The 16,138-nt window shown below is 40.1% G+C and overlaps 1 protein-coding gene across 3 annotated transcripts in view; it reads right to left on the reverse strand.

Annotated features, from left to right (window-relative positions):
• Positions 1-16,138, reverse strand: part of sqor (sulfide quinone oxidoreductase) — a 59,614-nt gene that overhangs the window by 391 nt on the left and 43,085 nt on the right. For all 3 annotated transcript variants that reach the window (XM_028448690.1, XM_028448691.1, XM_028448689.1), the window contains 3 exons: positions 575-665; positions 383-458; positions 52-170 (listed from right to left, as the gene is read on the reverse strand). In XM_028448690.1, the coding sequence (XP_028304491.1) occupies positions 52-170; positions 383-458; positions 575-665 (286 nt within the window). The remainder of the gene's footprint in view (positions 1-51; positions 171-382; positions 459-574; positions 666-16,138) is intronic.

Below are 16,138 nucleotides of genomic sequence, written 5' to 3' on the forward strand. Positions count from 1 at the left end.
AGACGCCTACCAGTAGTCTACTTCTTTGCGGCAGAATAAGGGAGGAATTACTTTTTTAAAAAAAAAATTGTTTGAAAAATGCGCTTTCTTCTGACCACCGTCAAAGTAGCGTATTCACAGATGGTGTCCCGTTTGAAGTCCTTCAAAACTTCACCAAGATCCTCAAGAGCCTTTAGATATGGAGTTAAAGAAAACATAATTACTTTCTCTGAATTATCCAACCACTAGTAATTTAAGTGATTGTGATCATACAATTTATATGAGACGCAGCAGTAAAATTGGTTTCTATTCTAACTAACTGCTGCGGTCGCTGGTCACCCTCTCGACAACTTGAAAACCAACTGAAAATGTGCTACTACTAATTTAGATGGTCATTACTCACACTGAAATGATGATCAGGATGAGGAGACGACAGCATTTCAATTTCTTCCTCAGGATCACTGTCTTCTAAAATGTCACTACAAAATCAAGTTAAGAATGAAAAGCAAATAAAATTTAATAAACTCAATAAGGACAAAATAAGCAAGAATATTTATTTATTAGTTATGACTAACACTTTATGTAGATAGTATACCTCAGTGACGTGTAGGTGGGGCCATCTTCTAGTATGTCTCCTGCTGTGTCTGCCCTCTGTTCTCTAGCCGGCTGATATACAGTAAGTGGGTCTGTGTCAACAACAGTGATTAAAAAAGTCATCAGAACTTAAACACCAATTATTAAGTTATCTATTTTTATAAACATTTAGGGTTCAAATACATTAATGACTAGGAGTGTGATGATATCTCGATACGGCGATATATCACAATATTTTTTCACACGATCAATTATCAATATGCTTGCGCTATCGATTTTTTTTTTTTTTTTTTTGGATTGAAGATTTATTTTATTATTTTCAAAACCTTTACTGCTTTTTCACTAAAATGTGCAGGTAGGTCTTCACAGAAATTGTGTCAGTGTTTGTTGAAGGAACCAATATACTGTTTACTGGAACATCGCACTATAATGGTGTCACTGGTAAGAAAGACCCTATTTTTGTTTACAGAAAGCACTATTGGAGATACTTATTCATTTACATTGATATGATGACACTTATTTACAGAAATGTTGCACTAAAATAGTGTCACTGTTCATAGGACACTTTTTCAATTTATTGTCTTTCAGAGATATAAAATAAAAAATAAATTTTTTCATTCAATCTTTTTTTTCTTGTTATGTCAGATTATCGTAGATTGATTTCTAACCAATATATCAATAAATGCAGTATCGTCACATCGTGAGATAATCGTTATCGTGAGCTTTGTATCGCGTATCGTATCGTGAGCTATCCAGAGGTTCCCACCTCTATTAATGAGTAAGTACTGTCGATATACAACACAGTACTTCCATACTATTAATTTGTCAAAGAAAACGTACAATGGAGGATGTAATTACATGCTGTGGTGTAGTTGGACTACTACATTGAGGAATGACTGGCAGTGTGTCATCCAAATTGCACTCCAGCTCGGCACTGTATGGATCATGTTCATAAAATTACAATGAAAACAGACTACTGTTTTTGCATTACGGTTCAGGAAGAATATTTTTTATCTCATGCAACATGGCAGCTTTGCGAGATAAATCACTCTTAAGCAGTAGTGGAATAATGTATTCTACTCAAGTACAATTTTGAGGTACTTTTGTAAAAGTTAATGTAGAACTTTTACTTGTAACATAGTAAGCCACAAAGTATCCATGATTGTCAACAAATGTAACCTTGCAACAAACACTGGGACTTTTGAAATACCTGTTTATTGTAGACATGTTGACTAAATGTCTATACAATACCTGAAAAAAATACATCATCCATATGTTTAGAAAACAACATTGAAATTATGTCAATGGAATTCAACAGAAATATCTGAGCTGTCAGGGAATTATGTAAAAGTAATGAATAGATATACCCTGCATTCAACCGACTGCAACTGCGTTTTTTCCGCTTTTATAATGCAGCCACGCGGCTTAACTCTGACCCGGTGCAGGAATGTTCAGACGTCGTCTGTGGTCATATAACGATTTCCGATCAATGTCAAACATTGATGAAATGGCTTTCCAATTAAACAAGAAAAGCAAGTTGAGTCACTGCAATACGCACGTAACCGTACTTTTATTCTCTAGCAGCCTTCTACAGCTTCTTTCCGGTCACATCAACCAACATCCGGTTCCACATCAATGTTTAATTATTATTATTTTAATTTTTTTATTGTGAAAAAAAATAAAATAAAATTCAGACAAGCATTTTCATTGTGAAAAAACATCCGATGAGCTTCATCAATGTGAAAAAGTATGTTGCAAATTGTAGATTTATTTAAAAAAAAAAAAAAAAAAAAATGCATTTAAAATAAATAAATAATGGATTTCAATGAACAAGTGCGCCATCTAATGTGTAAACCCAAAGTTTTTGTTGTGGTTTTTTGGTTTTCATTGTGTGTTTTTTTTTTTTTTTTTAATTTTCACTGTGTTTTTTCCTAAACAGCCTTCCATAGAAAATGGATTTAAAAAAAATATTAATTGGGAAAACGGATTTAAAAAAAAAAATTTAAAATAAATTCGGAAAACCTTTCGCATGGTGGTATAGCCATTTCAAATGACACGCGCACACAACGCTGCATTAACACACGCACGCTGGTTTTCCCTTCACACTTCCTGCAGTAAGAAAACAGACAGAACCAGAGGATGAAAAAACACACAGAGATCTGCACTGACGACAAATCTGCGGGGTGCAGGCCAAAACGGAGCCGTCATTAAAACAACTTTAAACAGAGCTAAATCATTCTTTTTTCTTTTATTGGAAATATGTTTTCTATCTTTATAACAAGGTATTATAAGCATTAGTGTGTCATCAGAGGCTCATTTTTTTCACTTAATATTGTCTCTCTATTAATTTTCTAGAGCTCATCTTAACAAAGATCCTCTTTCAGACGGCTCATTTAATGATAGCATTATCATATTTTTTCCCATTGTTGGCAGATATTTTAGACATTTTTTTCTTAACCATAAAATAAGTCTCTTCATTGCTCATTTTGTCTCTTGTTATATTATCTCTTATGTTATATCACTTATCAAAAAAAAACAAAAAAAAAACTCTTCCTCACGCTCCGCGGGCGGTCTCTTTTTTCCTCCAAGCTCAGGTCCTCTACCAGAGGCCTGGGAGCTTGAGGGTTCTGCACAGTATCTTTGCTGTTCCTAGAACTGCACTTTTCTGGACCGAGATGTCTGATGTATTTCCTGGGATCTGCTGGAGCCACTCCTCCAGTTTGGGGGTCACTGCCCCGAGTGCCCCAATGACCACGGGCCCTACTGATGCCTTCACCCTCCAGGTTTTCTCCAACTCTTCTCTGAGCCCATGGTATTTCTCTAGTTTCTTGTGTTCCTTTTTCCTGATGTTGAAGTCGCTTGGTATTGCTATGTTGACCACAACGGCTTTCCTCTGCTCTTTGTCCACCACCACAATGTCTGGTTGGTTCGCCATTACCATTCTGTCCGTCTGTATCTGGAAGTCCCACAGGATCTTGGCTCGGTCATTCTCTACCACCTTTGGAGGTGTTTCCCACTTTGACCTTGGGGTTTCCAGCCCATACTCTGTTCCTGTACATTATACCAGTCACTTGGTTATGGCGCTCCATGTAAGCTTTCCCTGCCAGCATCTTACATCCTGCAGTTATGTGCTGGATTGTCTCATTGGCCTCTTTGCACAGTCTACACCTGGGGTCTTGTCTGGTGTGATAGATCTGGGCCTCTATTGCTCTGGTGCTCAAGGCCTGCTCCTGTGCAGCCATGATGAGTGCCTCTGTGGTGTCCTTTAGTCCGGCTCTGTTTAGCCATTGGTAGGATTTCTAGATATCCGCCACTTCAGTTATATTTCGGTGGTACATCCCGTGTAGGGGCGTGTCCTCCCATGACGGAACCTCCAGCACCTCATCTTCTGTTCCTCATTGTTTGAGACATTCACTGAGGCAGACATATACAGTATGTGTTTTAGTGTGTCAGAGACAAAGGCACTACAGCGTCCACAATCACATAAGGTAACCTACACTTCCTAGCTTTAAGAGACAACTACATAAAGACATTTTAAGAGAACGTTCCAGAGTGAAAATGCAGAGACCACACTCTCATCCACGGGGGTGTGCGATCGAAAGTAAGGTCCTTTCTTCTAATTGCAGCCAACCAAGCAATCCGACGTCTGCTCGTCAGGTCAGACACTTGCTCTCCTAGATGCTGTGTCCACTTCGGTAACCTAAAAAACTGTATCCCGTTGTTCCTCCGTCTTCCATAGCTATCGTGGGAGGTATTGGAGCAGTTCTTAACGCAGCAGTGACTTCCAGGCATGGTCAAACAGTGCAGAATAGCAAGTATCTCCGCTACTACCGCGTTAAAAACACATGTAAACAATCTGTTTTGCCACGAGACTTATGCCAACATGGCGGCGGGGAGGATCGAGGGGAGGGGCTCTAGGCCGTGACGACAACTCCTCATTAGTTTTCTGGTCCTGCTCATGTTTTTATTCAGTCTGTGGATGTTTTAGCTCGTAAAAAGCTACTCACGCTGTAGTTTTGTTTCGTGGTGTTACGGTCCAAATAGTGTCTAAATTAACTGTTGACTGGCTATTAACTGTGAGGCTGGTGTGAGGAACAATAGGTGGTAGAACTTCTACCATTTGACACTTTTGCAACAAAAAAATACAGCTTTTTTTTAGGGTATAAAACAAATATTTAGCACGTTATAAATACCACTAACAACAGACGTCAACACACACGGAAGTTGATCATAAGAAATGAGTGGCACCAGTAGATTTATTACACCGTTTTATTACACCACATATGTGCATGTTTTACGTAACATCCATTCTTTGGTTTCGATTTATTAATGTATTTAAAAAAAAGCCCAACGCTACTCTAAGGGTGTACTCACACTGGCAACCAGGGCCGTTCCTAACCAGTTCTGTGCATGTGTGAAACCATGGGGGGCCATTGTCTGGCCTGCGTAGGTGTGTACTGCACCGCAGGGGGGGTAACTGCCCGATGGTCCTGCTGGAAGAGGTGGTCCAAACAGGTGGGCCGCGCATGCGCAAACACAACTCGACCCGCGCGCAAAACGTGATGACGTTGGTACCGCGCAACGCTTTATGGCACATAAACATTCGCATTCCGTAATGATAGCTGTGTCAGAAGTGCTTGTCAGCCGATGAAAAGGTCAGAGTTGGCGGTACTTGAGGATATATGAATGACACCACAGAGAACTCATGGAGACAGAGGACAACGTCAGGACTTCTCTTTGCTCAGCCAACAGTGGGACAGTAACGGAGTGTAGCAGCTCATCATCAGATCCAGGTATTTCCGAGGGTACATATAAAACACATATTACTGGTATATTAACCCATATAAACCAAAAAATATGGAAATGGGACATTGTACTGCTGTGAATGTATAAATTATATATATATATACACAGTAGGTATATCTATATGGTGTTTCAGTGTTCTGGGACACATACTCACAAACTCTGTAGAATCACAACAAACAAAGTGTCTTGGGGAGCAAAGTGTAGTGTATCAATTTATTTATCCAAATGTAACCAAAAACAGAACATAACAAATACAAGCCCAAATAAATGTCTGAAAGAAAGGGTGATACTTTGCCAAACAAAAATCAATAAGCCAGAAATAAAATGCCACCTTTTGCAAAATTTAACATGAACCTTAAAAAGAAAACATTTAAACACTGGGATTGCAAGGAATGGAATATTATGACAGCAGAACCTGGAACAAGACTGGAAAATGTTGAAACTATTTTTTATTTTATTTTTAATCTAATTTTAGTTCTCTTCTTAGGCTGTGTTGTGTTAGTGCACTTGTGGCATTACCAATTTTGAGTATGTGGAGTTCCTGGGAGTCCTGTACAACTATAATGAATTGCTCAGAAATCTACAAGTGTCCTGTTCTCAAAATACCAGTAACATTTGTAGCAGTAAAATGTCCCATTTTCATATTTTTTGGTTTACATGGTTGTTATACCCTCAAAAATACCTTGAAATTCTGTGTTTTACTCGAACCCCTCATCATCACGTCTCTGCAGGAGACCCTCCACTGCACCTCAGCACTTTAACAACTCACTAATTTTAAACTTTAAATACACTATTTCTACCTTTGTTTTTCTGTTTGCATGTTGTTTACTTTGTATTTAATAAAATTGTTTCTCTAACAGTTGGTTAAATCTACACATTTATACTGTATATAATGCACATGCAGGATGATGTGTAACAATAATCAGTAAAACTGTAAACATTTTTTAGAACTAAATATAAGGTTATGCTGTGAACAGAAAGAAAGAAAGACAAGCCAGATATTTCTAAACTTTAGAATATAATACAATAATAACTGTTTGTGTTTTTTGTTAGCTGGATTACATGAAAAAAACATAACAGATTTGGACAAAATCTAATCTAAAGATAGACTGACAGGGTTGTCCAAACGCAGTTTTGGAGGGCCAGTAGTCCACCAGGATTTTGTAGTGTATAATGACAATAAAAGCTATTTGTCTACAGTTTGGAGGGGATCCAGATTGAAAAAAATGGGGTGCCCATACATTTGCACCTACTGTATCATTATTGATCGGGATACACATTTCTTACAGCCCTTTGTCACGGCAAATTTGCGGTTGACCTCATTTGGAGACATGATTTATTGCTCTGGTTGAATGATGGAGTCCAGTCGAAGCATTGATGATTTTATAAAAAAGATTTATTATAAAATTAAATAAAAAAGGAGTAAAAAAGAAGCTTCCATCCTGAAAGAATGAAAAGCAGGCTCCAACAAGGATGGCAGAGCAAAAAGGCAAGACCCACTCTAACAAACAGTTTCACAGCTTAAGCTTTTATACAGATAACAGAAAAAGTTCCACCCTGAGGTGAGGAAAAGGAGGGAGTCAGATGCCCAACAGTGGAAACGTTTGAGGATGATGAAGACGTGTATATTATGAGGAAGGTTGGGCGCCAATGTTATCTGTCCTTGATAGTGTGTGCGTGTATATCTGCATGTGAGTTTGAGTTTGGCCATCAGCAGAGACTCTGTGTTGTACAATACGATCTGTACTGTTTAATCTAGCATGCCTCAGCTGTTCAAAAGTGCAAAGAGTAATGCAGTCATCATGTATTAAAACATGACAAATTGTACACATGAACATACATTTGACGATATGATGATGAATGTAATAATTGCCAAAACATTCCCCACTTTTGGTCGCCATCAACGACCAAATCAAGAAACGAAATTATTATATTCTGGTAGAATAACCTTGGATCCACCTTTGCTGTCTGTCAGGGTTAACCATTAGCATCGTTATTGTCATACATTGAATATATTATTATTTTGTGAGGCACAGACATATCAAGAAAAATGTGGAAATAAACCTTGAAAAACTTCATTATTATCAATGGCATGAATCATCAAAAATTATCCTCCATTACCATCTAGATAAGCAAAAATCATCATTTACATCAAGGACATCACTCGTCTTCATTGACTGAGTTCAGTGGTGACTGGGGTCACCAATAGCTAGAAGAATAGTGGAACCATGGTTAGAATCACCACACTTGATTGGCGGCATCATAAGTGAAGAACCTTGAGTGTTTTCCTCAATCGCAGCAGAAGGGTTTGTGACTGTATTCCTGTAACTAGGTGTGAGGTTGTCCACCCTCCATCTAGCTATAAGCCTTTGGTGTGGCTTATAAACAAAGCAAAGGAAGAACAAAATCCCACGTCGGCGGGGTCCTCAGGGCTTGATCTAGGCTCTTGTTCTGGAGCGTTTTTTCAACAGTGTGTGTCTCGTGAAAAAGAAAATCAGCTCCTGTGATGCTTGGGTCCATGTCGCCCGCTCCGCGACATTCACTGCCGTGTGGGTCGTCAGCTGAATTCGGAAAGTGTCGGTCCACCTTCGGTCGTTCATTTCCGGTCGGCGTGTAGATGATCGGTTGTTGTCTGAAGAAGGATAGTCTCCACACACCTGGCAACCTCTCTTGGGATCGGTTGGTACCTGAACAGAAGAAAAGAGGGGGGGGAAAAAAAAAAACAAAAACAAAAAAACCAAAACAAAATAAAATAAAATAAAAAAGTTTAAAGAGTAGGGGTGTTAGGGTTAGTTAACTAAATAAATGAATAGTTAGTATGGCTTTGGCACTCAGTTATAGCTTCCAGGAAGACAGAGACAGGTCAGAGGTCAGGATCTGAGAGCTTTTCAGATCCTAAAAGGTGCTGCTGCACAATCACACAATGGTTAGGTGTGGGTTAGTGAGCTTTTAGCCATGCCTAGCTCAAAGTTATCTGTAGCCCATTCACACGTGAGTGGGAAAATATGAGGCTGAAAGAAAAGCAGGAAGTGTTAATTCGATTCTCCTTTCCTGGAGCAAGGAGAAGCATAGCTGGAGTTGCAGTGATTCTCAAACTGTGGTTGTCTACTACCGGTGGTACGCTGATACCTGGTGAGAAGCAACAATTTGAGAACCATGCTAGTTGGACGTAAAGGACATGCAAGTCAGACGGAAAAGTGTGGAGCGTGACTACATGTCTTCTCAAGATAAATGCATACAATTGGGAGACATGGAGATGTGAGAAAGCCAAATAAGTTTAACCAAATAAATAAATAATGTTATTTATTTATTTAAATTGTTTGTTTTATTTTATTTCTTTGCTATCTCTTATTTATGAAGGAGAAATCTTATTCTATCCTTTATTTATTCTGAATAATGGTAACACTCCACACCTAATAACATAACCTAATTAATTTATAGAGCTGAATTTGTCAGTTCATTTATTTCATTATTTTCCCCCATAATTGTTATTTGAGAAGTAATTTACTTAATTTTTAAGCTAAATTGGTGGCAAAAGTGTCTCTTATTCTGTGTCTGAACCAGAGTTAAGGAAGATTATTGGCCCTTTAAGGTTAGACAGAGTTAAAGTTAAGTTGAGTCGAACAATCATGTTGTCTTTTGCTCTCTGCATTTCTCCCATTCGTAGGAGTGACGAGCCATAGGACAGTTTTGAGAGCTTCCTTAAATGCTCGGAAGTTACTTAACTTTAAACTATCTCATTTATATCTATCAATTATCAAGAATTTCAGGAGGACCCTCTTTAAATCTCAGGCGACCCAGATTGGGCCACCAACCCAATGTTGAGAGCGCTTAATCTTGTTCTTAAAAATGTCTAAACCCAGTGAAGGTGTTTTATGGTCTTGCACGCTAAGTGCTGGTGGGGGAAGAAAAGGGTTGGAGGGTTTTGAGGTATATCATTTTCCTATGATAAAATATAAATCAAAAATCAGAGGGACGTTGGCCCTCTCCCTTCCCTTTTTTTACATGAGAATACATTTGGATTCTTAAAACCATATGATAAATATCATTGGAAAATCACTTATCTGATCATTTTGGATGTGTCTCCGTTTTCCTCTCTCTTGCGTCCCCCTGCTTTTGTGCCCTCCAGCCTCCTCGACCTCCTCCTCCTCAGTCATAAAGGTCAAAGCCAGGGTCAACTGTACGCTCCCTTTGGAAATTTGAAGATCTGTCCCCACTTTCGCAGCTGGATTGGAATTCTCTGTAGTCTCTGGAATAGATATTATGTTAGAACATCCACAATATGTCATATTGTCACGTGTCTATTTCAATCTATTTCCCCTTTGCTTCCCAGTTATAGTTATGGACAATACTTCCCTTTAATTCTCATCCTTCATCATAAGAAGCAGTGACCAGGCATGACGGCTGTAGGAGGCAGGATCGGAGTCGAAAAGGCGGTGGCATTTTCTGTTCGGAAACACTCAGAAACAGAAAGAGAGGAAAACATTAAGACTTAAATGAATCATTTAAAATATCCCTTTTCTTTTGTTGGATTTGATTCGTCTCCTTTGAATATACAGCCAGCGACCTGTATATTGGAAAAAACAACACAATAACAACTAAGACGAAGACATAGACAAGTGCACACAACAACGAGTATACACATACAACAACAAAAACATGGACACTGAACATGAACCGTAAGGTCAGTCAAGGTCATTCCACTGAAAGTGGTATTATATATTAAAAATGTCGTTTGGTGTTTTTAAACACCCAGAAAAATAACCTTTAAAACCTGGTAAACTTTTTAGAAGGCCCAAGGCCTAAAACCATAATTCTATTAACAAGCAGCAGTGAAATCTGAACACCCCACTACATAATTGGCAAAAACAGGGAGAAGATCTAGTGCATCAAAACCCAGGAGGAAAGGAAGGTGAAACAGAGGAACATGTGTAGTCAAACAGCCATTCATCGGTCAATCACTCAATGACACGTCCACGGCACATTCGCACTCACAACGCGATTCTCTCAGGCATACGTAACGTGTCATCATTCAGTCATTCATGCACCGCACACGTTCATGCCTCAATTTTCACGTCCATGCATTCACAAGGTTTCACTGTGCAGTGTCTAAGTAGAGTACAGGCCTCATCTAACCCACCAGCGGCGATAGTCAGTCCACCTCCTCTCTCGGGGTCCATGAGCTCTTATTGCCCCCCCATGCTTGGCAACGTTTTAGCATTAATTAATTGCTTTTCACTGGTATCATCTGATTAATAAGAGGTACACGCCTTTTTACTTCCGCCTTGGCGGAGTCTACACTTAGATTATTGCCCATGGTAGTACTGACAGTCTGCTACTTGCTGATCAAGCAAGAATGGCACGGCCGTGCACTAATAAACTCACAACTCTCTCAACAGCTGCTAATTCCAGAAATTTAAGACAAATATCTGTATCCGCCGGAGAACCTCTCAACCCTTGAAACGGGGAGACACACACAAACTCTCAACCCAATTGTCTTAGGAAAAAAAAACAACGGAGACAGTCACACAAGCTCTCAACCCTATTGTCTTAGAGAAAAGAAAAACAACGGAGAGACAGTCACACAAGCTCTCAACCCTATTGTCTTAGAGAGAAAAAAAACAATGGAGAGACAGTAACACAAGCTCTCAACCCAATTGTCTTAGAGACAAAAAACAACGGAGAGACAGTCACACAAGCTCTCAACCCAATTGTCTTAAAAAAAAAAAACAACGGAGACACACGGACACCAACTCTGCAGAACTGTCAGGACTCTGGGCACCACTAATATTATTCGACTGTGAACGGAGCACGCAACCTCTAATAACCCTCACTCTAAGAGAACATACAATATTAATATTGTAGACTGAGAAATTTGTTCAGAACGATATTCGGTTACCAAGCATGTATCAAATCAGGTGGACCGCTATCCTCTGGCAAGACAGTATGACGCATGTTCAGCGAGTCAAGGATGGTGTCCGGGAGAGAGAAGCATTCCCCAGGAATTGTTCCGCCTGTCACATTAAAACCAGGACTTCTTGTTTGAAAAGTAATTGCCTATGTACTCATAGCAACTAATGGGATGGTTTTCTCAGGAAAAATTTGGTACCCCCCCCTGCTGTCCAGTGGCTTCGGGCAGGCAAGACAGTCCGACGCGGTAAGGAGGAGGCGCGCAAAATGAAAACGATGAATGTTGAACGAGGCTGTCTGTCGCAAGCAGCTTCAAAAGGGTAAGGTACAGATTGTTTACGAGGGTATCGATCAAAAATGTCAAAATGTAAAACTTGGTTGAGGCTGCAGTCCTCAATCTCCGTCTCAATTTTCCTGAAATTGAGTAAAAACAAAAGAGTAAAAGAAGAATCGTTCAGAAATAACAAAGAAGAAAAAAACGTGTGAGCTCAAAAAAAATCATGGCCAATAATAGAATAAAAAATAAAAACTTCAGCTCCAAAAGCTGAGGCAACACAACAGAGGGCTCTTTCTTCAACGGATGTAACCATATCTTGCATTGTGGGGGTCTTTTTTGGTGAAGATGTTCCAGCAGACGTGTGATCAGTCTGCAGTTGCTGCCCATCATTCAGGCAGTATTCGTGGCGTTTAACCCGCAACTCATTGGTAGGGGAGTGTCCAACCAACTCCGACGCCCACAGGTTCTCAGTCTTTGATGATGGGGCAGGATGTGTTAATCCCAGCATTGGCCCATTCCATAGACGATGAGGAGTTGACTTGGGACTGAGCGAGTTATTTCGTTGTAGCATTGCTTTGCTGAATGGGAGAGTTGAGTCCTTTGATAGTCGATTTCCTTCTGAAGCTTGGTCCTTTGAATGATGTTGACATTTCATTAGCATAAGGGTTGAAGGTGATTTCATTCATTAAGAGCTTTCATTGAAGATGTCGTTTCTTCAGGGACAACCGCAAAGCCAACAGAAACTAATAGGGATGTAACGATTAATCGTAAGGCAGTTAAAAATCGATTCATAGGTATCAAGGATCACATCGATCTGTGAAAATTGAATCGCAGTACGTTTTTTAACCAGCAGAGGGCGCTATCCAGAAGTCATGGCGGCAGGCAAAATCTGCTAATACTTTCTTTCTGGCCGCCTTCTACTCTTAAACATATTCATAAATGATTCCTTACCCCTTTAGCACCAAAAGAATATCTGTAATATTAAGTGAATATCTGAAAAAGTCACGTTTTTCTATTAACTCTGTCTGCTAGCATAGCATCTCTTCTTCACTGCACTTAGCTGCATGCCAACCGACCACTGGGTTACCATCGCCCTCTGCTGGTCCAAACAAATATCTGACGCAAATACAGTGCAGACTGTTTTTTTTTTTTTTTAAAGTCCAATTGTTAAGTCACAAAATACATTTTCAGTTGCACTTTAAAAAAAAAAAAAAAACTATTATGCAGTTTTGTATTGTTTACTATGGAACCAGAATTTAAATGAATAGGCTTGGAATCCTGCACACCAAAATCCACAACACCCCTCCACCACAAATACAATTAACACTAGCATGACCAGAGTGGTGTCATTTGACACCTATACCTTTAATGTCCAAGCTGGTGTCAGATGGCGGGTGTGAACAACTCAGCTTGTGACCATTGTTATGTTACTGAGGCCACTACTCCCCCCTCAGCTAGGGTGGGGGGGTGGCTAGGTAGGTTCCAGGACACAAAGACCTTTTGTATTCTCCTTTGTGTTTCCCATACAGCAGCTACATAGAGGTTGCAACTTATATTTCAACTTTTGCAACAGAAAATAGTAAGTAGTAATAGTGAGACGGCAACAGTTTGTTTGCATTCTTGGTGAAATTTATTTAATAGAGATTTTGTGAACATTTCTGGCACTGCCACACCTCCTTTATGCATTTGCCACATGCAAACTTGTCACAATACATACAACGCTTGGTGGCACGGTTTTTCCTGCAGCAACACTTCACCTGGCACAATGCCCTTTTCCCCACATCAGGTGTTGGTGGTTATTGCTGAAGGTTTTGCTCATTCACCTCCTTGGCTGCCATATGAGACTGGGCAAGCTCATTTGCAAGCTCCAGCAAGAAGTCCACCCTCCTCTCCTTGACCCCAGTGCATGCCTGATAAAGCACATGTGCGTTCAGCGCTGCAATGTCAATCATGTTGTAAAACACAGCGACTGGCCAACGCCGTGTTCCTGAACGCACAGTGTACTTTCGAACCATCTGGTCCATGACGTCCACACCGCATTTCATGCTGTTGTAGTCGGTGACTGTGTTCGGCTTTTTTTTCCGAGTAGCCTCAGTCTCCACCACGCTGTGCACGCTACTGAGGAGGCAGACAGTCTTCTTTCATTTGGGCACATAAACAGTCAGTGTGGCACCAGAGGTTGAAAACACTTGTGTGCTGAATTCCTCACGGGCCAAATTCTTTTTAGCTGAATCTGGAAGCTCCAGGCGAATCTTATTGACTGTGCCAAGGAGGGTGCTCTTCCGGCTGTGCAGTCGACGTGCTAGTGACAATGAAGTGAAAAAATTGTCGATTGTAACAATTCTTCCTTTGTCCATAAACGGTTCCATAAGCTTCATCACCACATTTTCAGACAATCTCTCCCCAGGTGGACGACTGGGGTCTTTGCCAAGATATGGGATGATTTTGCACACATACTTGGATTTAAGGTCACATGCCACACAGAACTTGATACCAAACTTGTCCGGCTTCGTTGCAATGTATTGCAAGAAACAGCAGCGAGTCTTAGTTGGAAAAAGTTGCTCATCTATGGTGATGTGCCTGCCTGGGTTGTACGAAGTGATGCGGTTGGCAACAAAAGACCCCCAAACGTCAGAGATTGCAGCAAACCTGTCAGTCGCAACTCGTTCACCACGTGTGTCCTTGTCGTCGAAGCGTAGATGCTGAATGATGTCCTTGAAACGGTTTCGAGCCATAATCCTGTTGATCAGGGGCGGTCCCAGTTTTGCTGACCATGCGTCATGCAGCGATGGAAGGCGGACAATCCCCCACAGAAGCAGGATGGCAATGAACGCCATTAGTTCAGGTATGGCCATGAACCAGTTCTCATGTTGTGTCTGGAGTGCATGCTGGACAGTCCACTCCTGAATGGTCCGAAGCATTTCCAGAGTTATGAAGCAGAAGAAACTCTGTAAGCGACTCCTCACCTTTCTTCTGGCCAAAGCAGTTGGCTCTCCATCTGTGACGTGACCTTCAATTGGGCTGTGATGGAGAGGCCTTCCGACCTGTTCTTCACGCCACACTGTGCCGTCTTTTGCCGTCTCTGTCAGCCGCTCGTGTGTCTCCAGGCGACCTCTCTTTTCTGAAGGTGGCGAATCCTCCTCATGTATAGGGTGATCATATTTTTGAGATGTGATTAATGAAACATTAAAAACACAACTGCCAGCAGTTGTGTTTTCAGCAAACAAAAAAAAGGATGTTTAGAAAATCTTACCGGAAGAAATTTCAGAGTCAGAACTCAGCTGAAGGGATATTTCTTCTCCATCGGAGTCACAGGGGTTGGCGTCATTTAGGATCATCTCCAAAGCCTGCTGAGAGCTGTAAACTTTTGACATCCTTGCTTCTCAGTCGCCAGAGTCAGTGAAATATCTGCCCTGAGTTGGCTATTTTTTCACCTTGAGGTGATAAGCCTTTTCAAACTTTCACTATGGTTCAGTACTTCCGCATTGGGTCAAAGGTCAAGAGGGATAATGTCAGCATAACTGATGGTGTAAACAGAGATTGAGATTGTTTTTCCCTGTTGAAGCATTGATTCTTTGTGCATCTTGTGCACTTTCTTCAAATTTGTAAAATAATAGCTTAATAAAATAATTCATGGACCTGGTTAGTGAATGGTGGACCTCGTGAATTTACCTTTTTAAAGTGAGAACTCAAACAGTCCTTTTCACACTCGGAAATCTTTCTTTACCATAAATAGCAACAATACATTTGATTTATAAGCACAAAAACAATAAAGGTAAATAGTGAAAATACAGGAGTAGGAAACAGGAGCTTGGTTGCTTTATTACTGTTTTTATTTTTCTAATTTTATTTATTGTGGTTTATTAATTGATCACAACACACATGGCTCATATTAATTTGGCCATTCTTATCCAATAATTCCATATAATGTTATTTGGATTAACAAACATCTACCTGGGAGAAACTGGTTTCTCAACACTGGCCATCATTTACACCAACCCCCAAAGTTTGTCACTGCCCAGCTGCACATTCCGATCGAATGGCTTTATTTACATAAGAGAGGTGGCCCACTGAGTTGCAAATGAGTGTCATTTGGCGGCCTCTGGGCAGGGCAGCAGGAGTAAGAAAACCTTGGGCATGCTAGTGTTAAATATCTAGGCTTAAATATATCACCAAACTTAAATGAATTAATTAAACTAAATCATGATCCGATGTTGGACAAAGTCACAGAAGATCTGCGGAGATGGAACAATCTCCCCATCTCACTACTTGGCAGGATAGCCTCAGTTAAAATGAAAATCTTACCAAAAATAAACTACTTGTTCTGAATGATACCACTGAAACCACCAAAACAATGGTTTCAAAGATTAGATTCTACAACTACAAAATTCTATACTAGAAATAAAAAACCTAAAATAAGCCTTTCTACCCTTCAAAAAAACAAAGACGAGGGTGGTTTAGAAGCCCCTAATTTCATGCATTATTACCTAGCAAACCAAATACTATATTTAACAGAATGGCTAAATCCAAAAGAATACTACAACACCTGGCTAGAAATAGAACAGTTAGACT

This window comes from Gouania willdenowi, chromosome 6 (genome assembly GCF_900634775.1).
Source record: "Gouania willdenowi chromosome 6, fGouWil2.1, whole genome shotgun sequence".
Lineage (NCBI taxonomy): Eukaryota > Metazoa > Chordata > Actinopteri > Blenniiformes > Gobiesocidae > Gouania > Gouania willdenowi.